The 25,285-nt window shown below is 45.6% G+C and overlaps 1 protein-coding gene across 1 annotated transcript; it reads left to right on the top strand.

Moving 5' to 3' along the window:
- The first annotated feature begins 1,976 nt into the window (after positions 1–1,976).
- Positions 1,977–25,057, top strand: CPA4 (carboxypeptidase A4). Its single transcript, XM_079785553.1, has 11 exons — positions 1,977–2,132; positions 7,629–7,710; positions 8,124–8,258; positions 9,395–9,493; positions 12,283–12,384; positions 13,644–13,748; positions 14,478–14,588; positions 16,440–16,530; positions 18,089–18,288; positions 19,369–19,453; positions 23,765–25,057. The coding sequence occupies exons 1-11, from the start codon at positions 2,065–2,067 to the stop codon at positions 23,950–23,952; spliced, it is 1,266 nt and encodes a 421-aa protein (XP_079641679.1). The 5' UTR covers positions 1,977–2,064; the 3' UTR covers positions 23,953–25,057.
- The last annotated feature ends 228 nt before the right edge of the window (positions 25,058–25,285 follow it).

Raw genomic sequence — 25,285 nt, 5'->3', positions numbered from 1 at the left:
TTCTTCCTCCCTCCAGCCTCTGGTAACCTCTAGTCTACTTCTGTCTCTGTGAATTTGCCTATTCTAGGCACCACATACAAATGAAATGACAAAGTATTTGTCCTTTTGTGACTGGCTCAGTTCACTTAGCATAACGTTTTCAAGGTTCATGCATATTGTGGTATGTGCCAACTCCTTCATCTTAACAGTAGCATTTTAGAGCTCGAAAGGGACTTTTGAGTTCATGCATTCAATAAGTACTAATTAAGCAACTACATTGTTCCAAGCACTATGGTAGGTACTGTGTCATCTGGTTCCATTATTTACTTTGCTTTTCCATTCCTGGTATGCTGCACCATAGAAACTGGTGGGGGCCCAAACCAACGACACTCCTATCTGGTTGCCCTATAATTTCCCTTTAGGCATTTACTTCCATTAGGGGTTTACATTTTCTTCATGTGGATGGTTTTCTCTGGGAGAAAAGGGTGGGAAGTGAATTCCAGCTTTCCTGGAATTCTGGGTACTTGATTCTTTAGCTCACATTTCTCACAGATTCAGGCCTCAGGTTCTCTTTTTGGTCATTTCGAAGCTGAAATTTATCTTGGTGAAGGAGAGTCCCAGTCTTTGTGATGGACCAGGGTGGGAATAGGAGTTCCCTTTCAGTGTGGGAAGGGTAAGAGAGCTGCGAGAGGGAGAGAGAGAGAGAAACATCAATGATGAGAGAGACACATTGATTGGTTGCCTCTTGCATACGCCCTGACCAAGGTCAGGGATGCAGCCTACAACCGAGGTACGCGCCTTTGATCAGAATCGAACCCAGGACCTTCACTATGCAGGCCAATACTCTATCCACTGAGCCAACCTGGCTAGGGCTCTGAGTCCTCTTTTTGACTAGGCTTATCCTGGACCCTAAGTCAGTCTTAGCAAAGAATCCTGCAAAGGAGGTCATCCCCCAGTCTTTGATATCTGATCAAGTTCCTTATCATCCACTTGTGATGTCTCAATACTTGGCCTGCCTTTAGCAGGAATCCTGTTAGGTCAGTTAAGCAAGTATCCCCCCCTACCCTTGATGTCTCCTCTTATCAGTTGTCCATCCACTGACTCCTCACTCGGTTGTCTTTACTGTATTCAGAGTTGAACACAATTACTCTCTTCTATTTCATGACCCCTACTGCAATAATTTTGCATAAAGTCTTCCTTACTCTTTTAACAAATGCCAGAATAATGTTTTTTTAACAGTCCCAATCAGGACCCTTTGTTGTGTCCCCTCTCCTTATCAAGTGGGATGGGGGAGGCTTATGGATTTGTGGCTCCCAGAACAGACTTGAAGGCCACAGAGCCCAGGAAGAAATCCTGGAGATTTCAAGTTGTTTTCCATTTATTCTGCTGTGACGTGGTGGAAAGGACACTAGACTCAGAGTCTGGCAAATGTAAGAAAGTTTTATTTTTAATAATACTGTTAAGACTTAACTTTAGCTCAGACCCTAAGGAAAACAGATAATTTGTTCAGACTTAACACATTCTTCCTATACCCTCTACCTCGTATAATTCTACTTTCTTCCTGGAGTCCTAAGAATTACGTTTCAGATTCATAGCAGAGGCCACAAACTATCATTGTTATGACCTGCTCTGGTGAATTCTCTTGACAGGTTGTCAAATATGTGGTCTTGGAGCTGGCTGGTGATTTTTTTTGATACTCTCCACTTTTTAAAAATACTCTAGAGGTAACCCTGTCTTAGGTTTACAACCTGGCCTCTCCTATGACGATAAATTCTATTTGGCACTCTGGGACTTCCTATTTATTAAAAAAAAACAACCCACTATTTAAATACAGTGTTGAGCAATATGGTACCTTTGGCATAGAGTTTTCCAGCCCGAGGAGCAGGTTCCTGATTCTGTGAATCAGGAGGCTAGCCTTTATCACTCAAAAGGAATGAGAGAGTCATGGGTAGGGGCCCACCTGTCTATCATCAGAGTTGAAAGGCTACTTGGGAATCACACTGGCATTTTTGAGAACTGAGTCTGCCTCAGACACCTTATAAATACAGCTTGACTCAGCCATGGTGTGATAGACACCTTTGGGACATGAAGTGGATACTGTTCTTTGGGGCCCTTATTGGGCCCAGCATCTGCGGCCGAGGCAAGTTTTTTGGGTAAGTTCCCTTTGGACTTATTAGTACTGCTTGGTTAGTTGAGAGAGATGGGAGGCAGATGAATTTGGAAATGAATGGCTGGTGCTACTTCACGCGGTTTGGCATTGAGAAAAAAGCTCTGGACTCCAGTCCCAGCTCTGCCCTGTGTCATCCTGGACAAGTTACTTGTCTCTCAGGCTCAATTTTACCTGTGAAATCAGGACTAGGTAGTCTCTGCAGTCCTCCCTAGCTCCCTAGTCTCCTGCCAATTATTTTTCTTCCTAGTTCTTATTTGTCCCGTCAGTCCCAGGCATCTTCTGGTTTCTTACTGCTATATAGTATTATGAATTAACAAGAGTTACCAGAAATTGTTTCTAATTTCTGTCCTGCTTAAGGGAAAACCTAGGTCTTAGGTGTCTTGGTTTTACCTCTTTGTTAACAGTGAAGGCTTAGTAGAGCTGGTGCTTTCTCCTTAGCACCTGGGACATGGAGATTTGATAGGTCTTGCCTAGCCACAGCTCTGAAGATTGACACGCCAGGATACACCTGTACACTGTGTACACACATGCTCCACACATAATGCTCTGCAAAGGAGAGGACATTTGGGAGGTAGGAGAGATGAAAGGATGCCACGGTGCCCTGCTGGAAGATTGGATTCTAATAACTCATTACTGCATAAATGCTTTGCCATTTGCAAAAAGCTTTAGTGCGCCTTATCTTTTGGATTACACAACAACTCTGACAGGCAAGGGTGTTATTTTCCTTAATTTAAACATGAAAAAAACTCAGCTTCAGGAAGATTAAGAAACCCGCCCAAGGCCACTTAGCTGGTAAGCAGGGGAGCTGGAACTCTGAATGCAAAAACCATACCCTTTGCTGTAACACAAAGTAATCAGATAGAATCCTATATATCTCACTGATCTATCTATATCTACCTGCTCACTCTACTATCTGGCTAAAGGGACTTTGGGGTTGTTTGCTGTGGTAATTACATTAGCGCCCCCCCCCTTATATGTGAGGGATGCGTTCCAAGACCCCCAGTGGATGCCTGAAACCACGGATAGCACCAAACCCTACATATACTATGTTTTTTCTCATACATGCATACTTATGACAAAGTTAATTTATAAATTAGGCACAGTAAGAGATTAATGATAATAACTAACAATAAAACAGAACAGTTATAACAACATGCTGTAATAAAAGTGACGTGCATGTGGTCTCTCCCTCTCAAAATATTTGATGGTCCTGTACTCACCCTTCATCTTGTGATGAAGTGAGATGATGTGATGAGATGAAGTGAGGTACTCAGGACGGCGTGTAATTGAAAATTTATGAATTGTTTATTTCTCAAAACTTTCATTTAATAATTTCAGACTGCATTCTTGGGTAACTGAAACCAGGAAAAGCAAAACCGTGGATAAGGGGGAACCACTGTACTTATATGAAATTGAGTAATTTTTATGGTGATGACTTCTGCTCACACTTGGTCTCTACTACCAAATAGCTTAGAGGCCTTAGGCCCAGCAGGTGGCCAGGTAAGGAGATTTTCCTCAGGCAGTTCAGTGTAATAACTAACTTGCTGTCAAGCGGGCTGACACCTGGAGCTGTTAGGCTCCTGCTGCAGCTATTCAGGTGGCTGAAAAATCTTTATTTCTCAGGATACAGACTTCTCTTACAATACAGGGGGCACCTGGGTTGAGACAGCTGGGCTGAGCCCTGGAGTCCTCACCACAGGAGGGGGCACAGAAAGTGTGTCTGGGCTAATTGCAGATGGTTTTAATCATTAGTGCCGAGCTCACCCCCAAACCTGGTCTCACCCCATAGTACAGAACCCAGCCAAGATAGTGGAATCCTTCCTGGGGTCCATAGACATGTCCCAGAAGGGGAACATTTAGATCAAGGTTAAGCTGGCCTCTGAGCATTCGAGTAGTTGGGAAGCCAGGGCACAGGTTGGCTTGGAGGGGGTACAGTGCTGAGGGGATGAAGATGATGGTTCTCCCCCCAACCTCTCAAAGCCTCCACCCTAGGCTCTGTTCTTTCTACTCAACTCGCCGACTTCCCTAGTCTGTCTCTGCTGGTGTCTTCTGCCTTGGTCTTCAGTCATTTTAAGGATGGGAAGGTGGCCAAGATGCCTAGAGATGTGGGGCAGGCAGAGAACAGGAAGTGGTTGCAGAACTAGTTGCAGCATCAACTGTAGCTGGCAGGCATTTAAGAGTTCTGGGCGGCCGTCTCTCAGTATTCGTGGTAGATGCTTAGCCTGGCTGGGGATGCAGCTAGGAAAGGTACAAAGACCAGGCCACTTGGGGAGGGACAGAAGCTCAGCACCAAGGGGACTATTGATTGTCCAGAACATGGGACAAGTGTGAAAGAGTGAGAAGGGATCACCAACCGTTGTGCAGGCGACAGTGGGACAGCCCTGGGTATCGGAATGGACCAGAGTTACCAAGAGCTGCAAGAATACCTGTGGAGTAGAGGGGTGAACATGGCAACCTGCACACCCCATCCTATCTCCCTCCCAGGCCAATCTTCCACAGTCAGAAGGAGCTTACGGTCTTTGAATGGATTCCAGACGGTGGACATAGGTTGTGTTCAGCTACCCACACTGGGAAGGGCACTTTCCAAATAGAGATGAGGACAATGAGGACAAGAAAAAGGCTGCCGTTCACCTAGCGCCCACTTATGTTTTGATGGACTGATGTTTATGGAAATAATGTTAAACAAGCTCTTTTCCCCAATCACTCTAGGTAGGGAAAACCTCATGGGTGATGGGAGTCGTCCTAAAGCCTGGGTGGGAGCTTGCTGGGTAACTAAGGAAAAGGGCTAGGTGTCTAGGCAGAGGGAACAGCACGTGCAAAGGCATAGAAGGGCAGAGTACACGGTGAATTTAGGATTTCATTGAGGCTGGAGCCAAGACGGTAAGGAGGGAGAAGTGGAGAGAAGATAGATGGGGAAGGACCTGACCAGCCCTTTGTCGATGTAAAAAAATGTCCAAACCCGTAGAGAATTTTCACGTGAGTTGTTCTGAGTTTATTTGAACCAAACGGATGACGTGCCAAGAAGCAAGCTCTCAAATGCTCCAGAAAATGACAGTTTTTTGCCGTTTCTTTTGTATATCTGGAATGAAGGAGAAAAGGTAAGGAAGATTACAAGAAGGTGGGGATTATAGGAAAGTTAACAAGATTATGTGATCCCTTGAGGGGTCAGAAGTAGAGGCTTTCAAAGGTGTGTGAACCTGGATGCCTGAGAACAATGGACAAGGTTTGCTTAAGGTGAAGGTAAACCTTTTAGAGATCTGGGACGTGACTACCCACCAGGACTTGCCCAGTTAGGAGTTGATGATCAGATTACTCTCTGAGGTTACTTTCGGTTAGATTGAAGAGCCCCTTTTTTTTGTCCGCATCTTCCCTGCCGCCTCTCTGAATACGACAGCTGTGTCTGTATAACCTCTGTAGCGGGGCTGCTGAGGGCGTGATGAAATGGGCTGCGAATTTAATCATCAGCGCCAGTGAGATTCGCTGTGATCCCTTGTCATGGACTTCCAGGGGTATGGAAGTTCTGTTGTGAAGTAACCACTTTAGAAAAAGTAAAACAAATGCTCTGGGTGAATGTGTAACATGATTTCGATAGTTCTGAGAGCTCCTTATTTTTATGTTCCTCTTTTCCTCTCCTCCTGTTCTTTTTCTCTCCCCTGCTTTGTGATTGCTCTTGTCAGTGCTGTATTTTACAAATGCCCAATTTGCCAGTATCAGTGCACAGGCGCTTTCTAGAACACCACTTCTCAGACGTTCTTTTCCTGGAGTGCTGGGGGTGGGTTGTGACAGAGCCTGGGTTTGGCAGATGGGCCCTGGGATTCAGCCAGGAGGAAGGATTTCCCTTCTGTTGTGAACCCTTCCCTTTTTGCGAGGCTGCCCGCCAGTGTGTCAGGGAAGTGGTGGTTTGCACGCCTCATCCTCCTGGGGCTGCAGGCCCACACCCAGCAAGCCTGTTGGGTTCCGACTGAGAGCTGCCCAGCCGGTGGCTTCTCCACTCTGGCCCCGGCAGCACCCAGGGACCCCATCAGCTGCCCACCTCCCAGGACCCTGCGGAGACCGGCTGAGTTGGGAGAAAATGAGCCTTTGGCACTGGCATTTCCTCCAGACCTGCCACCTGCAGTGGGACCATGTCTGTTTGGGCTGGGCTAGACCTCCCAGAGGTCCTGGAGAGCCTCACAGAACAAAGTTACACCCTGGGAGCCCGTCCGGATCGAGCTGGCTTTCTGAGGAGGACACGCCGAGCTGCCACGTGAGGCTGCACGTTTAGCTCCCTGTGACAGAACCATTTTCTCTGTCAACAGGTTCTTCAGCCCACAGCTCTCTCCACCAGCGCTTCCTGCATTCATTCGTGTCAAAGGGATGACGCATGTGACAGCGTTGAGTGCAGATTCATTCGGCCCGTCACCTAGCAACGGCCTAATGGCTCCCCTGGCTACTTGAGCCGGCTGAGAGCACAAAGGCAGCTTTTCAGGCTCGTCCTTCTCCCACCCACACACAGGACTTCGGGGGGCCTCTACCCCTGCTGCTGTCGTGGATGCTAAATAGTGTATATGAAACAAGCGCAGGACGAATGGCCAAGGGGGGCTCGGGACCGGCCGGCTCCCTCTGGGCCCTCTCAGGGCCCCCGTAGGAGGATTGAATCCCGAGTTCAGCCCCAGCGCCTTGGCCTTTATCTAATTCCAATTTTTATAGGATTCTGGAGCTGGACGAGATCAAAAGAGCACCCAGTCTCCCCCCTTTTGCTAAGAGGAAAATAGCTAATCCTTCAGGGACGGAAGGTCTGTTCTCTTTTCCGGCTCTTTCCAGCATGGACCTTGGGCCAGAGTTTCTTTCTTAAAAAAAAAAAAAAAAAAAGGGAATTGAATTAAATTTTATTTTTTAAATTGAATTTATGCGGGAGACATGGGTTCACAAAACCATACCCAACAAAACTTCCTCTGCACGCTGCATCGTGCGTCGGGCCAGTTTCAGTCTTAGCCCCTGACAGTGAAGAACTGCCTCTTTATGTCTTGAGTTAGCTTTGCGTGTAACTCAGGAACATTCCTTTCTGCAAAATATATATGTTTTTCATTATAAAGTAATATGACCACATTACAGAAAACAGATACAAGGGGGGAAAAAGTCAGTCATCCATAATTCCACGACCCGAACATAAGCACTGTCAGCATTTGCTAGATTTCCGTTGTCTGTTTTTCTTCCAATGCATCTGCTTTTTCCATACTTGTGATCATGGCATACATACAAGTCTGTGTCCTGCTCTTTCACTTAATATTTCCCTTAAAGTTATACCATAAGCACTTTTTCATATTAGCCACGTAGTCTTGTTTTTAATGGCTATACATTATAACCAAAGGCTAGACCATTTCCTCTCACTCGGCGCAATTATGTCTGGGATAGTAGGCTGGGGCTTATTTGCCAGCTGAAAGCTTACCATTATCTTTTGCTTCTCTCTCTCTCTCTCTCTCTCTCTTTCTCTCTCCAGGGATCAAGTTTTTAGGATTAACGTCAGAAATGGAGACGAGATCAGCAAACTGAATGAGCTAGTGAAATCAGACAACTTGAAGGTACCTGGTTCTTCCTAGTCCTCTTGGGCATCTTCTGATTTTGGTGGGAGAAGACTTGCACCACTGGCGTCATTTCTGGAGTTTCTGTCCTGGTCAATGTGCATTTCCGAGATTGAGAGGGTTGAAGGGGGAGACGTGCTGTACATCATAACGGTGCTGGGACTTGGGAAGCCTCAGCCGTGGGCTCCATCTTCCCATCTGCCATTGGTTTATTATTATTATTTCTTGGGCTTTGCCAGGTATTGCCTGCTGGGCAGGTCTGACCAGATACAGACAAAGTTTGCCTTCTTGGGCAGAACCCAGCTCCTCAGGGATCACCCTGCCTTCTGGCAGTTGTTCTAGAAGAATGAGCTAACTCATTATGCCTTTTACCTGAACTGTCCTTTAACCTGCTTTCTCTCTGTTATCTTCAGCTCAACCTCTGGAAATCTTCCTCTTCCTTGGGTCATCCTGTGGATGTCCTGGTCCCAGCTGTCAGTCTGCAACCAGTCAAATTCTTCCTCAAGTCCCAAGGCTTAGATTACTCAGTGATAATTGAAGACCTGCAGGTGGGTAAACCAAGGCTCCTGACTTGTCTTGCGTAGGACAAAGCAGCCAGAGTGGACCTGAGACATTTCCAAGGTCTGGTCTTATTTTTCTCCATTTTACAGATGAAGACATTGAGGTTTATGGAAGTAAAGTGCACTGACTTGTTAGAGGAGCATGTTGTAGTAGGAGGGGCATGATAGGGAGGGGAATCAGACAGATCTGGATCCAAATCCTGATTTTGCCAACTACTATTTGTGTGACTTTGGACAAGTTGTTAACCTCTTGAGCCTATTTCTTCATTGGTAAAATGTTAATAGTGATAACTACTTCATAGGATTTATTGAGAAAAGTGATTAAGTATATGTGAAATGTCTAACAGTGCCTGGTATGTCAGAAATGTCCACAAGTATTACGTCTCTCTCCCTTTTCTTATTTGAAGTCCGGAGGGAAGAACAGAGTAGGGCAGGTGTTGGAGACCAGTCATAAAAAGCAACCTTTGAGAAAGGGGGGATGTCACCAACAGCCCCCAGCAGAGGGAACACCGCCACCCTAGCCAGGCACCAGTCTCACGACCTGTGTTTAAACAGCAGGACGGTGTCTGGCTCATGTTCTCTCCTTCACCGAGGTAGGTTATGGACTAATTGGTGATTTGGCCCGGGAGTTTCCTGATGGCGTGAGCAGCTGTGAGCTTATTAATCATCCTCACATGTCATAGACATCTGCCAGGAGCCTTCAAAGTATGAGTGGTTATAAGAATTTCTTTGTTTCTGAATGGTTTCCCAAGCTGTGTATTTCAGAGGCACTGGATACCAGATGCGGGCTGATGTCTATAGAGAATTCATAGTATAGAATAACAAAATAGCATATATATTACTTCCAGGGAGTGAGTGAGTTTTGCAGTCAAATGCTCTACCACTGAGCTATACCCCCTGTGAGTGAGTTTTGAATGGGGTGATGTACAGTGGGCCCCAAGGAGTAAGATTTTATAGATACGTGGAAGATAACTGACCTCCTTTACATCTTGGCTTTTGGGGTGCTTGATCTGTGTGCCAAAGGTGCCGCCATCTTGGCTGGCTCATGGACCACGGCATGGCAGAAACAACGTGAATCTCCATCTCCAACGGACCACTTCACAGTGTTGCCATCTCTGTTTTAGGCCCTTTTAGATAAAGAAGATGAAGAAATGCAACACAACAAAGAGCAAGAACGGAGCAGTAATAACTTCAACTACGGGGCCTATCATTCCCTGGAAGCTGTAAGTGTTTCAGAGCAGGTTAAGATCAAGGTTATCCGTCTCCTGGATTTTGTGACCCCTTTCCTCACTTTCAGGAGGTACTCATCCTCAGCATGACATCCCTTCACTGTGGGGCTAAAATGTGTACACTTGGATTCCTGTCTAATTCTTGGGTTGTTTAACGCTCACCAGCACCTAAGGGCATAGTGAAAAGACAAACCACATTTTCTCCCACATGCATCCTTCTTTTCTTAAGCAACCCCTTAAAGAATGCCATGAAATAATTGCAATCACTCCCAGTGCTTGCAAATTAACCTTCTTGTACCCCACCGTAATTCTTGTATTTTATTTGTTACTTATTCTAGGCAAGTAGATAAAGTGATTATTTCAAGGTTAACCAAGTATTTCCACTCATTTATCATGACTACTTAGAATATATATTTGTTCCATAATGCATTTTGGTGCTGTGTTTAGTTAGAGACCACTTTATATAGATGACTGACTTTCAAGGTAAGCCAACCCTTCACATGCAAAACTTGGAGCAGAATAATTTAATACGATAATTGGAACTTGAGGAATCAAGAGGAACTAATAGAGTGGAATTGCATCACATACAATACCGTTGTCTTATGTCCCTCAGTGTCTTCTTCATTAATCTGGAAACTGCTAGCTTAGGATCACACGCCAGTTTAAATTGGTCTTTGCCTTCCTATACCTCAATGCATGTTGCTTTTTATGTCCAAAGATGGTGCTCCTGGCATGCTGGTCATGAGGCGTATACTTTTGAGTTGTTTTTCTTCTAGTGAGGGATTATTTCAAGGCTGACTGTTTGCACTTCCTTCCCAGGATTATCAGTAGCTTTGTTTATTGTGTACACTTCCAACTGCATTGCCCCTTGATCCTTCTTGTGACCAATGACATACATCTGCAAAACAGCTGGACAAAGTTAGGAGTTCAGACCAGGGCCACAAACGAAAGCAGAGCTCAGGGTCCAAACAGGGATTAAGCCCATGATGTTAGCTTCAGTAACACCAGGCTCTCCCTAGCTGAGCTAACCGGTTGCAAATGTCACCCAAGACCCTGGAGACATCATGGCTCGCCTGCCTGCTGCGGGAGCCTCACTCCCTTATTCGCTGGCTTTTGGTTTTTGTTCCCTGGTGTTAGGTGCCATTGTTACCTGTTTTACAGATATCTCTTGTTCCCTGAGAGGCCTTTTACTGTGGATTGGTGTACCATCATCTCCTCTTGGCTTGATCAGATTCAGTTGTGTTTTCCCCCCCTAAAACCAGCTTTTAAGAGCTCACCTCCTACAACCACTTAGGTCTTAGTTCTCTAGTGGGAATTTCATGTTTGGTTCTGCCAGGGTTTCTAGTTTCAGACCATTTGTGTGTGTTGTGGTTGCTTTTATTTTTGTTTGTTTCTCAGGTGAGTTTTCCCCCTCCAGTCTGGACTCATGAAGCGTTTTGACTTTTCCTGGGTGACTCTCTTTCCTCTCGTGGCTCAGGGCAGGCATCCGGCTTTCGCTCCACTTTCTAGGGTCAGTGGATAGAATTTCCAGGCCCTTTTCATGGCTCAGTTGCCAATTCCCAGCTCTCAAGTTCTAGCTCCTGCCCCACACGTCCTGAGCCCTCTAGTCCCACTCCTGGTTTGCTGTAAACCCTCAGCCGCTGAGGCATGTGTGTGGGCTTCATCCTCTGCCCCCCACTCTGTCAGCTTGTTCCCTCTTCATTTCTGGCACCTGCAGTTCCCCCCTTTTCTGCCTTTTTAACTTGGCTGTGAATAATTTTCATTGTATTTTATCTGGCTTGCCTATGTATTTGAGGGATGGTTTCTTGCTTCAATTTGCCACAGTGAATGCAACTCTGATAAATCCTTTAAGCTTGATTTTATTCTATGCGTTGATTGCACATTTTCCTCCTCTGTAAAGTCCTCCTTCCAATTTTAAGGTCTAAATATGAAAATTTTTATTTCCTTTTTTTTTTTTGACCCTCAAAAGGTTTGAGCAACTAAGATGGATGAACTCTATTTAACTCATTCCTAGCCACGGTCGACAGCTCTTCACTTGTTCTCTTAAAGCCTTTAGAGGAATCATCTTCAAACTGAGTGCCCGTCCACTGGAATGCAGGAAGAAACTATTACCACTACTTACATTTCTATATATATATATATATATATATATATATATATATATATATATAGTGCATGCTAATATATATATTTCTTAAATATATTTCTTTATTGATTTCAGAGAGGAAGGCAGAGGGAGAGAGATAGAAACATCAATGATGAGAGATTAATTGGCTGCCTCCTGCATGCCCGCTACTGGGGATTGAGCCCGCAAACCGAGCATGTGCCCTTGATCGGAATCGAACCCAGGACCCTTCAGTCCACAGGCCAACGCTCTATCCGCTGAGCTAAACCATCTAGGGCCATGCTAATATATATTTTTTTACTAATGGAGAAAGCGGTCCAAAAAGTTTGGAGATTTCAAGAACCTGGGCTAAACTGGGCCACGCTGTTGTTGATCCAGTCCAGCTTGGTGCAAAGGGCCACACTGTTGGAGCAGTGGACTAGTTTAGTGGGCTATGATTTTGTGGATGGATACAAATGTACTATTTTCTAGAAAATTGTAGAAAAGGACTCTTTAGGCAGTTCTTTAAGAATAAGCATTCCATGCCAATTATATTGTCAACCCCATGTTTAGGAGGCTGGAAGAGATTGTTAAAATCATCAACATAAAGTTCACAGATACCTACCCAGAGCTGAACAAATTTTTAAAATGCCTCTCGGTTCACTTTCTCACGCTTCAGATTTACCAGGAGATGGACAGCATGGCTGGAGACTTCCCTGACTTGGCGAGCAGGGTGAAGATTGGGCATTCGTTTGAAGGCCGGCCAATGTATGTACTGAAGGTAAGGCCCATGTTCTTTGAAGGGCCGAACTAGACACGGGCTCCTGGTTCCTTGTGCCCAGGACCCAACTATCGGGCCTCTGGCAGGGGCAGCTTCTTAGGACCTCCTTGACTTTAGGGAGGAGGGTGAGGTTGGAAGACATCTACCAGGGTTCAAATTTGGTCAGACAGGCAGTCTCCTACTTGCGCATTCTCATTCCAGGTTTCGACTAAAAGGCAAGATTAAGGGGACATCTTGGGGCAGGCGGAGGTTGTGGTGTGGGCGTGGGGCTGGAGGAGGTTAGTATTCTAGAAAGCTCTCAGGCTATACACAGTCTTCTTCCTTCATTCTGTAAATAGCAAGACAAATTGGGATAGTTCTACAAATTCCATCCTGCTTCTAGGGGTACTTATTTGAAAAGCAATCTAGGAAGCTAATTTTAGGGTTGATGTAATTTTAAGCCCAGCCTCTGATCCTTGGCTGCACAAAGCCCAATTTCTAGGTATTTCTAACAAATTCAGGTCTATTTTGGCAGAAGAGGTAGATAATTTATGGCAGTAACATAAATTACATAAATAATCCAGCTGAATGAATAAAAAAGAATTTGGAGATGTGAACGACTGAGGATGCTAAGAATTTGTCAACCTCTAGCTTCATATCAGCCCCGAAGAACCCAGGCTTATAGCAATGGGTAAATTACCAGCAGGAGGAGACGCGCCCCCGAGCTGTTTGCTAAAATCATCTTCACACATTTAGAATATTTGCCTATCGGATGGAGACCCTGGCTTCATTAGCACCGAGCTCTGTCAGGTAGGGGAGGGGGCATGAAAAGGCAAGACCCAGAATTCATTTAGTGCCATTTACAAAGAGCTAGAGTGAACCCCCTCTTCCTCTTTTTCAAAACTGAATTCATTTATTGCATCAACCAGAACGGGCTGGTTCAGGCACTCTTGTCTCTCTCTGTTGGGATACCATTTGAGGTTTTTCAGGAGACACAATATTATCTCTAATCGTACTGGCATTAGTTCACAATAGCAATTGTTTCCCTTCCCCATTTGCTTCCAACCCTGGAGCTGCGGCTGGGCCCGGCCCGCCAGCCAGCCAGCCAATTAAGTTCCCTAGTCACTGATAAACTGATAAATAAATGGTGACCTCAGGAACATTTGGTCTCTGAATTGTCTTAAATAGATTCAGTGACTAGGAGCGAGCTGGAGAGAGGCGAGGTGGGCTGAGAAACAGGGTCAGGAGGGTCATTTTCTGGTCTCTTTTTCCTTCCACAGTTCAGCACTGGAAAAGGCAGTCAGCGGCCGGCCATTTGGCTGAACGCAGGCATTCATTCCCGGGAGTGGATCTCACAGGCCACGGCCATGTGGACTGCGAGGAAGGTCATGTCACCTGGTATTAGGCGAGAATTCTGGTGGGCCCGGGGTGCCCCTGCAGCCTCCCATGAAGCTGGGCCCAGGGGATAAGGTGGGAAGGCACAGTAGGCCGGGGGCCTTTTCATTTCGGAGCAGCAAAAGGTCAGAGCCCCTTGGTCAAGACTCCGTGGCTAAAGAGTGCATTCATGGCAGAGAGCAAGCTAATGAGCTGTAGAGGTGGCCCCGAAACACTGACCCACAGTCAGCTCAGCAGAAAGGGAGCAGGGCCTTGCCAGCAGCAACACTCAGATGAGCTTTGCCTTTAGCCCTTTGCCAGCCCCCCAGACCCTCAGGGACCTCACGCTGTCTCCATGTCCCATTGGGAAGCCCTCTTTGAGCCAGCACTGAGAGAGGAGGGGGCATGTGGGTAGGGGGGATCCATCTTCCCTGCCCAGCATGGGGGCTCAGATTCAGATTCCTAATAACTGTTCTAATGAGTGGCTCTCTGCTCCCCTGTCCCACCCCCTGGAAAGAAAGAATAAACCAGACAGCCCAGGACCCTGCAGCTGATGTCACCATGCAGCCATGCTCCCCCAGGTTTTCAAGTGCTCTGAGAGCCGTGTCTTGGTTGGTGACAGGGAGGCTGCGGAGGGTGGATGCTGTTTTAGGAGCTGGGCATCTGGGAAGATACACAGGCTTAGACCTCACAAACCAGCCTTCGAGGGCATCGCTGACACATTTATTATCTCTGCTTAGATTGTATCTGGTTACGGGAAGGACCCAGCCATCACCTCCATCTTGGAGAAAATGGATATTTTCTTGCTGCCTGTGGCCAATCCTGATGGATATGTATACACGCACACTGAAGTGAGTAATACCAAATGGGCTGCATGGAGTTAAGACTTGTTTGCTGAATTCCTTGCTTTGCCACTAAATAGTTGTCTGACCTTGGAGAAAACTGCCACAATGTGCATGTTATAAGCTCCCTTGGGGTCTCATTTTCTAGTCATTCTCTGAGCTGAGAATCACCAGGGAATATGTTTTCTTAGAGAGAACAGTCTAATGAACTTCCTACATAGATCTTGAACAATTATCAACACCTTACCAATCTTTCTTCCATTCCTTTCCCTCCCACACATTTTTTTCCTGATGTATTTTAAAGCAAATCCTAGACATCAGGTTATTTCACCCAAAACTTCTTTAGTACACATCTCTAGCTAATGTAGTTAAAACAAAGAAACCATACCTGCTACTATCACATTTAAAAAAGTAATGGAGCCCTAGCGGGTTTGGCTCAGTGGATAGAGCATCGGCCTGTGGACCAAAAGGTCCCAGGTTCGATTCTGGTCAAGGGCACATACCTTGATTGCAGACTCCTCCCCGGCCCAGGCCCTGGTCAGGGCTCATGCAGGAGGCAACCAACAATGTGTTCCTTTCACCTTGATATTTCTCTCTGTCTTTCCCTCTCTCTTCTGCTTTCCCTAAAAATCAAAAGAAAAATATCGTTGGGTGAGGATTAACAACAACAACAAAAAAGTAATGGAAATTATTTAAGCCAATTTGTTGCAATTAGGATCTAAATGAGATCTGATCCTGCATCTATATATTCTTTGATTTCAAAGAGGAAGGGAGAGGAGTGAGAGATAGAAACATTAATGATTGATTGGCTGCCTCCTACATGCTCCCTACTGGGACTTGAGCCCACAAACCAGGCATGTGCCCTTGACTGGGAACCGAACCCGGGACCCTTCAGTCCGTAGGCTGATGCTCTATCCACTGAGCCAAACAGGCTAGGGCTGATCTTGGATTATAAAAAAAGATTTTTAAAATTGAATTTTAGAGAGAGAGGAAGGGAGAGGAAGAGAGATAGAGAGACATCAAAGTGAGAACAACATCGATCTGCTGCTTCCTGCCCCTCACCTTCCTGCTCCCTACTGGGGATTGAGCCTGCAGCCCTGCAGGAATCAGGAATCGAACTGGCAACCTTTTGGTGCGTGGGATGAGGCCCGACCAACTGAGCCACCTGGCCAAGGGCCTATACCTGCACTTGGTTGTTATGGCTCTGCAGACTTTTTTATTCTATAACAGCACTATCTCCCCCGCCTCCCCACCTCCTCACCCCTGCAACACACACACACACACACACACACACACACACACACACACACTTATCTTTTAAAAAATATCATTCATTTTTAGAGAAACCAAGTAAATTGTCCTGTAGAATGTTGCACACTCTGAATTTGCCTGATGGCTTCTAGTGTGCCATTTAATTTATTCTCTTATTTCCGCATTCCCTATTTTCTGGTAGTCTGATCTAGAGGCTTGGTTGTATTCAGATTAAGTTTTTAGGCAAGAATGCAATAGTTGTGCACTTCCTATCACATTAGTGATCATTCAGGTGCACAATGTTCATTTGTCCCACTTTTTCCGCAGCCAAAAATTATTCAATGGGTGCAGGTGGTGTCAACCTGGTTTGTGCATTATAAAATCCTCACGAGGGCATTTTGGGGGAGTCTTTCTCTCAGAGCCAGAAGGGCTCAGCCTCCTCTTTTTGGGGTGAGAGGACGGGAGCCCTGATGATTCTCCAGAGAGAACTGAAGCCGCTCGCCCATCCATGGTGCCCATTTCCATCTTTGGTCCCCAAAGAAAACCTCCCCCTTTCGTGTGCTCTGGCTGATCTCTGGATGTTTGTTCCTTCCTTGGTGGATTTTTCAGAACCGACTTTGGAGGAAGACACGGTCCCTACATCCTAGAAGCCCCTGCATTGGTGTTGATCCAAATAGAAATTGGAACGCTAGTTTTGCCGGTAGGTTGGGGAGCTGGTTTTCAAATCCTGTTACCCCTGGGTAGCCTGGTCCACAGGACTCCAAGCTGGCAGAGCGGGAGCCGGGTTCCAGGCTAGCTCCATTGCTGATTCACTGAGAGACTTGGGCGAATCCCTTACGCCCTCTATGTCTCATTTTTTGGTTTTGTTTAAAAAAAATTTTTTTTGTGTGTGTGATTTTGAAGGAACAACTTAGCAATTCCTGTCCTCCCGAGAGAACACTAAGATTTAAAAACCATCGCAGTCTTAGATATACACATCCACGCCTCTTCCTCATACCCTGGCTGCCTCAGCTTGTCCTGGGCGAGTTACTGGGTGGGCGGAAGGGCTCCTGGAGGCAACTCAGAAGAGAGCAATTAGCACTTTTTTGTGTGTTTTGTTTTGCTTTGTTTTTTAATCCTCACCTGAGGATATGTTGTTTTTTTAAATTAGTATTATTGATTTTAGAGAGACAGAGAGAGAAACATTGATCGGTTGCCTCCCATATGGGTCTGACCAGGGATTGAACCAGAAACCTGGGATGTGCCCTGACCTGAATGGAACCCGCCACCTTTCGGTGTATGGGGTGACGCTCCAACCAGCTGAGCCACACTGACCAGGGCAAGCGTGTCACTGTAACAGACAAGATCTTGCGGTCTAGCCTTAGATATGTACATATGTGATGGAAGGAGAATAAGAATTAGGACACCTGGGTTGGAAGTTTCTACTGTTTTAAAATCATTCTCACAATCGGCCAACTGTGTGTCACGTACTTTCCCGTACGTTATTTTATTTACAATTCTTCCGACCTAGTGAGTGAATTTTATTATCTGCAATGAGACGATGGGCAATCTTAAGAGTTTATGGTTGAGTTAGGATCTAAAGTCATCTTACAATTCCAAATTCAAATAGTTCTCTTTCACTGTTCCACAGATGTTTTGTTCTTAATATCGACTTGCACAGTACTTGCCTAGAAATACCACACCAACCAGTGGGGGGAAATAATGTGACTGGGAAAGGAGCAGATATTCCACAGCTGGAGTGGTTTTACACACCAGATACCTCAGGGAACTATATTGTGAAGTAATATTGAAGACAGTACTTCTAACACCTGACAAATAATCAAGAGATTTTAGCCACAACAATAGATTATTTTGGCAGTGCTTTGCCATTAAGATCTGAACCAAGAGAACAAGTTGACACCAGAATAAATGGAGTCATTTTCATTATTAATTGGTATTCATATTAATTATCTAGAGTACTTATTAATTACATCTCATTGTCAAGAGTGATATTAATTATTTATGACAATTGTTAATGATATAATACAAGGTCAACTACCCTTTTAAAGGAGTTCTGCCAGTTTTCTTTCTCAGCTGTGGCAGATCTAACACCCCGACATTCCACTCCTGCACCTCAGTATACACACACCATGGACTAGGGGCATCTAACAGTGACCTGTCCATTGCCAATACCTTCTGTCCATCCTTTGGATTGTGGATCCTTCATTTCTGTTTTTTGGCCTATGGGTCAATGTTTCTGCTTGGGCTGCCCCCAACAGGACGGGGAGCCAGTGGCAATCCTTGCTCCGAAGTGTACCATGGACCCCATGCCAATTCAGAAGTAGAGGTGAAGTCGGTGGTAGATTTCATTCAACAGCACGGGAATTTCAAATGCTTCATCGATCTGCACAGCTACTCACAGCTGCTGATGTATCCGTATGGGTACACAGGAAAAGAGGCCCCAGATGCTAATGAGCTGGTGAGTAATGGGCTGCCTTCCACCCAGCCCCAGGCCTGCTTTACCTTCAGCTGCTGCCAAGGTGGTTGTTCTACAACTTTATAGGGAAAGTCTGGGAGCCTGGGCTTATTTCTTTAAGGGCCCAGGCTTCTTTCCCTGCTTATCAGACCTACAGGGGATAGGAAGAAGATGGTGCCCTTATTTCTGTGTTTGCTGTGACTTCCAAGAACCACACCTGATCCTTGCCTTTCCTTCTCACTTGTTCTGACCAAAACTTATTGCAGACGCACTGCTTGCCAAGAGCTGGGGTGGCACTGTGTTGGGCGAGGGGGAGGTGCTCCTTACTCCAGTTAAGGTAGAGTTAAGTAGGGTGTAGGCCACAGCGTAGGGGTACTCTGTGTCTCATACAGTGACTCACCCTAGGATGTGAACAGGCATGGAGGATGGACTGAGGGAGCTGGGCTGACATCTGCAGAGCGGGCCTCTCCCCGCTGTGCTGGTCGGCTTTCACATGCCCCTCAGCCCAGGCCTTAGCTAGCCCATAAACCTCCCAGCAGATACAGGGCTCCTGGCTTGGTGTGGGCAGATTCTGGTCTCAAGTAGGCACTCTGCATAGGACGCATCTATATATGGCAGCCCCACCTCTACCTCCACTCTGGAATACCCAACTCTTAGAAGGTTTTCTCTTGAACATACTTGGCCTCACCTCATGATCACGAACATGACATTCCCTTCCCTTAGGATAGGTGAAGATGGTGGTGCCTGTACTAGATTCCTAATGGGCTGGTGAGCAGCCCTCCAGGTCTTTGGAGAGCTGGAGTGTATAATACACATGCTTTTAGAATGCATATGCATCTTTTTTCACCTCCTTCTTTACCCCCTTCCCCAAACTAGTAGTAAAGAACTGGGGTGTGATGGGAGAAGGAGTTCCCCTCATTTTGTAATCAGCCTTATCTTTAGTTGGATGGGAAAGAAGAGGAGACCAGAAGGGAAAATTGGGGGAGCAGCTGAGAATCTTCCAGACCATTACAGTGCAGAACAGCTGAGGGATGTCAGGCTGCGGGGTCCACTCTTTCTCATTCTGCTGACTCCCCTTTCTAGGACAAGGTGGCGAGGCGTGCGGCTAAAGCTCTGGCTTCCCTGTCTGGCACTCAGTACCACGTGGGTTCTATCTCTACCACTGTCTGTAAGTATTTATTCTTTATTTAGAAAGGCTTTGAGAAGAAACTTGAAATGGAGTAGGAGAAGAGCAGCAAGTTAGACTTCCTCCACTGTAATCTGATTGTCTTTGTTGTTAGTAATAGACTAAAGTTATGTCAAACCTGTGTGGTAATAGCTCTTGCAGGCAGTCACCTGCATCAACATCATCACTGCTATCTCATGCCATTTATCATGTGCCCATGATGACTTGCCTGCCAGGGTGGTATGGTCTACATTCCTTATCTTCCATTAAAGATCCTGACATGGTTTATCAAAAATTCATCAAGCCCATCATTCCATTTTCTTTTTTTCCTCCCCATCATTCCATTTCCAATGAAAACCCATATTTGAATTGGCAGACTCAGGTGGTAGTAGTAGGGTGGATGAGACTCCTTCACCTTGCTATCAGAAATGAACACGTGTTGGAGCATGGCACGGTGGGAACTGGGTTAGGGTGTCCTCCCAACAGTGGGTAGCATCAAGCCAAAAAAGAGAAAAAAACCACACCAAGACCCCAAGTCTGAAGATGGTCTTGAGGCTCAACATCTACAACCTCAACCTCATTTTGAGGAAATAACCTTTGTTTTGGTTTCTCACCGGAGTGTTTCATCTGAACAATTCACTCTATTCCTGCTGAATTCCTTCCAGTCCCTATGTTTTGTGAGTCTAATTTCTAAATTAAAAAATTGAAGAAAATGATCATTCTCCAAGACACTAGCTATAAATGGGAAATGTACATACAAATGTGGGGAGCTCAGCTCTGACCCCTTTTAAGTTAGTGTCCTTCTTTTTCCCGCTAGTGCCTCCTCTGTAGTTTCCAACAGTTGATCCACCCTCAGAGCCCCTCAAAACTTGCTGATACTGGATTTGTTTTCTCTTCCGTACTGTAACCCACTCTCCCATTCTACCTGCTTTATCTTCCATTAGCTATTCCCTTCCATCTTCCTCTTTTGGGAAGATTCTTATTTATTTATTTATTTATTTATTTATTATTGATTTCAGAGAGGAAGGGAGAGGGAGAGAAATAGAAACATCAATGATGAGAGAGAATCATTGATCGGCTGCCTCCTGCAAGCCCCTTACCGCAACCCAGGCATGTGCCCTTGACCGAATTGAACCCGGGACCTTTCAGTCTGCAGGCTGACGCTCTATCCACTGAGCCAAACCAGCTAGAGCTATGGGAAGATTCTTCATCTCACCTCCAAGGTCCTCTGATCTCAGCCCTCGTTTGTGTTTCATAAGCCACCATGCTGCATAAGGCAGTTAGCATGATGTTGGTGTTTGTGTTGCTAATTGCAGCAACAATTCATTAATTATTCATGCTTTATTATTATTAGTGTTGTTAAATGGGAACTCCTCAGAGAATAAACACATCAGGGAGTTTCTCCATCCTCTGCTTAATTAGTCAGAATTGAGTCCTGGACCAAAGAGAGCTAAACAGACTGGGTAGGAACTCTCTGAGGAGGACCTCTCAGAAGGTCTTTGTGGGTCATCAGGATCCTGACTTCTGGGTCACATACCAGGTTAAAGAATAGCCTTGTCCTCTCACATCAAACACATTCTTCTCCCTAGCTTAGCTGTGCCAAAATCACGAGATACTCATCACATGCCTCCAACAGAAGAGGAGGAAGGCTCTTTTGAGTGTTTTCCAGGAGACTTTATTTCTTACCTCTTTCAAGAGCCCATCTTCTGTATTCTTTATAGGCTTTGTCTGCCCTCCTTGCTTTCCAAAAATGTAATCAATTTTTGTGTAATAACACTTGAACTCCATGGGTTATGGAATATGCTATACAAATAGTTGGTGTTTGCCCTTTGAGAGCTGGACTTTTTCTTGGGCTTACCATTTTAGATGAGAATCATTCTAAAATCAATGAAAATCATTCTAAAAAGGAATTCACATTTTCTTGCCCTTTAAACAGATCATGTAGAAGAGATTTAAGCTCCTTTCTTTTTATTTTTTTTATTGATCTTAGAGGAAGGAAGGGAGAGAAAGAGAGAGTAACATGGATTGGCTGCCTCCCACATGCACGCCAACCGGAAATTGAAGCCACAACCTGGGTATGCGCCCTAACCCGGAATCAAACCTTTTGGTGTATAGGATGATGCTGAAACCAACAGAGCCACACCAGCCAGGGCTAAGCTCCTTTCTTTATGACTCAGTGGCCTCCTGAATATCAATTGTTATATCCTGAAGGCTTACTGTGCCCTATTGGACTAATTTATCCCTGTGTTAAACAGCCTGGCCTGTTTTGCCTCTTTAATTCTGTGTCTGCTTTTTAGAGTTTCCATGTCTCCTTCCTCTGGTCAGACTGTACTGCTTTCAGGCCAACTGCCTCCAGCAACCCTTTCCTTCCCTCTTACTGATTTTGATCTACTAAGGGCTTGGACACAAGTTCTCTGGGCTGGTTTGGCTCCTTAGATTGTGGGTATTAAGGATGGCCATTACAGCATTGTTTATAGTCACAGAAGACTGGTAATCCACAAAAGACTGCTAAGCATCTAACTGTCCATCAGTAGAGTGCTGGGGAAAAAAAGCACATTTGGTGCATTCATCAGTGAAACAGTCCTGGAGTGAATGAGGTGGGCCTATGTGTGCTAATAGGAAATAACCTTCAAATGTTAGTTAAGAAATACAGTGTACAGGACAGTGTAAATAGTATGATCCCATCTGTGTTTAAAGAAAGAAAAGAGTAGATAGACTTTGAACAGGGACCCAAATAAAGTGGAGTTCATGAACTCGATCACTTTGCTCAGCAGAGGTCTTCTTGTCTCCTTCCTGAATTTTGAATGCTCTGAAATAGTTGAGCTTGTGTATGTAACCTCTAGACACCTCTGGTGCCACTGCCTGTTTTTTGTTATTCAGCATTTTCTCAGGATAGAGAAAGGCTATGGGAACCGCACAAGGATTTCAGAGAGTATAGGAGAGCATGTCCCGTCCTCTCAGGGAGCAGGCACTCTCAGTGGAACCAGCATCTCTAGAAAAAAAATCACAAATGGCATCATGAAAAACAACCCTCAGGAACAATGGGAAAACGAAAGGAAACCATATATTTATTTAACTGACATGTAACATGCCAAATGGACTAGAAGGAGGTTGAAGAAAGCATAGGCTCTATCCTGAGATGGACTTAAATTCTACCCTTGTCATTTTCCATCTGTATTTCCCTAGATAAATTACCCATTGTGAGTCTGGGTTTCCACATCTGAAAAACAAGGACAATACCTACTCTCATTGGGGTTTTAAAGGTTAAATGAGATCATAAATGTAAACTTTCCAGTGTAATGACTGGCTCCTGGTAGATGTACCATAAGTGATAGCTGCTATTGGCATAATTAGTTTATTTAACATCATCTACACTTTTGCACTCTTACCCAATTTTTGCTCTGGTAGGGTTTGAGAAGAAGCAGGAAAACGGGTCTCCTGCTTTCCCCCCAGCCTTTTGGCAGAGGGATGTTCCAAGGGCTGTGCTTTCTGCCTGGGTACCAGTTATCTCTTGCTATGTAAAAAGTTATCCTAAAACTTAGCAGCTTAGAGCAAGACACATTTATTTTTTTAAAAGCTGTTTCTGTGGGTCAGGAACTCACGAGTGGCGTAGCTGGGTGGGTCTGGCTCGGGGCCTCTCATGAGGCCAAGATGTCTTCCAAGGCTACAGTCCTCTAAAGGCCGGACTGGGCTGGAGCGTCCGCTTCTCCCTCAGGTGCCCGGCAAGTGGTGCTGCTTATGGGGAGGCCTCAGTTCTTCACCACATGAACCTCTGTTTAGGGCTGCTTGTGTGTCCTGACAACACGACAGCTGGCTTTCCTCAGAGCAGGTGGTCCGAGAGAGAGCAAGGTGGAAGCCACAGTAGCTTTTATGGCCTAGCCTTGACGGTTCCACACCTTCATTTCTGTAGTCTTTTGGTAGTTCCACAGGTCAGGTAAGCCCTAATCAGTGTAGGGGAACTACGTAAGGATGTGACTATCAGGGGATAAGGAACATGGGGGCTGTCTTGGAGGTTGTCTACCGTACTCCGTCTCTGTCAAGATTGGTTTTGCATGACCTGCAGGAGTCTATGGAATTAGTGACAAGGTGGGGATGAGGATTTAAAATCTCTTCAATTGAGACTAGTGAAGACCCTCATGGTGTAGGACAGCCTGAGACATATGGACCAGGCCAATGTCTGTGTCATAGGCCTAATGATTTGCAGAAAGAACCCTGGGTCCCTAAAGAACCACAGGCAGGCAGAACTCCCGGCCCCTTCTCACTTAACCCTGAAAGAAACTGTGCTTCAAAGGCGTTTTCTCTTCTGATCTGCAGATCCAGCTAGTGGGAGCAGCGTTGACTGGGCGTATGATAATGGCATCAAGTATGCATTCACTTTTGAGTTAAGAGATACTGGGCACTATGGCTTCCTCCTGCCAGCCGACCAGATCATTCCCACTGCAGAGGAGACCTGGCTGGGGCTGAAGACCATCATGGAGCATGTGCGAGACCACCTCTACTAGATGAGGAGCCCGCTCTGTCTACACTTACATCTCCTCCAATGTATCTGTGCACGCTGAAGCCATATTAAAGGGAGATTATTCCTTCGCATGTGTCAGAGCCCTCTGGCTTTGGAGAGGACAGAGGCCAGCCCCTCTCCAGTGCCCCTCCCTGAAGTTCCTACGTTGTGGTGGCACACCTGAGAGAAGGGCTTCTGTCACTTGCCATAGTTCTGTCCTGTTGTTTCTCTGAACCCTTTGTATACCTTTCCTTGGGCCACTCTTAGGATCACCCCTTACTGGTGTCATGTCTCTACCTCCTTTTTAGAACAAAAGGGTATCTGAGATGGTTCTCTAACCTCATTCAATCCAGCCAGGCTTGGTGACCTTGCTCTGGTGGGGGCCCCGAGGCAGGTGCTGTGGGAAACAATGCGATCCGTCTCAAGGATGATACAGAATTAACTTCCTTTAATTTATCTCACTCCTTGAACACATTTTTCTTTGAAAAACAAATCCTGCGTGGTCATCAGTATAGGTCATCTTTGCCCCCCTTTTTGTTTTTGTTTGAATGTTTTTGGTCTGAATATAAAGTAGGTTGTCACTTCTCATCACTGGGCCCCAAATTCCCAGATACTACAGTCCCGATCGCATCCTTTTTATTATTCAGTGTCACTGGGATCCCAGAAGGGCATCTGTGTCACTGTAGGTACTGCTCACCCAGAAACTCTGAATAAAGTGATGATCTATCCCCATCTGTCCTATGGGCTCACCTCCACTTCGCCTTTGAACTTACTTCAAAGATCTTGCCCTCACCCTACAAGTCCTAAATCACTCCTCTGGCCTGGATAATCTCACTGCCTTGGCACATTCCTGCCTGTGCTCTGGTACCTGGTGTTTCATTTTTTTTGGTCTTCTATTTTGCACCCTGGCCCCTGAGTACCACGGTGGAGCCAGGCTTCATCAGTCAGGCTCCGCTTGTTCCATTCTGCCTTAGCATGTTCCATCTGCACCTCCCCCCCCCTTTTTTTTGATTTTTTCAAACATGTCTGTAAATCTTATCCTTCTGCCTAGGATTTGTGCAGCATCTGGTGTGTGCTCATAAGCCAATAAATATTCAATATGAGTCTTATGATTGTCTCCTATTCTTCACCTTTACCTGAATGGAAGCAAGCCATGGTTTTGAATATGCAGCTCTTTATAACGTCAAAAGTTCATTTTAATCTCTGTTCTTATCACATGACACGTAGGAAGACCTTCTCCATCAGGTCGAGGGGCCCCCAGGGCAGTGTTGCCTTGGTGATTTCGTTCTGGTCGTGAGTCTAGTTCTTCGTTTTTCAGCTCAGAAGCTTGATATTCT

This window comes from Cnephaeus nilssonii (assembly GCF_951640355.1).
Source record: "Cnephaeus nilssonii genome assembly, chromosome: 12".
NCBI lineage: Eukaryota > Metazoa > Chordata > Mammalia > Chiroptera > Vespertilionidae > Cnephaeus > Cnephaeus nilssonii.
The sequence above is the reverse complement of the archived record's forward strand: the minus strand, read 5'-3'. Positions and strand labels throughout refer to the sequence as shown.

Excerpts from the sequence above, each read along its gene's own strand:
- CPA4 (XM_079785553.1), top strand. The coding sequence starts at position 2,065 with ATGAAGTGGATACTGTTCTTTGGGGCCCTTATTGGGCCCAGCATCTGC. Across the intron at positions 13,749-14,477 it reads CCATGTGGACTGCGAGGAAG|ATTGTATCTGGTTACGGGAA; the intron begins GTCATGTCACCT and ends ATCTCTGCTTAG. Across the intron at positions 14,589-16,439 it reads ATGTATACACGCACACTGAA|AACCGACTTTGGAGGAAGAC; the intron begins GTGAGTAATACC and ends TGGATTTTTCAG.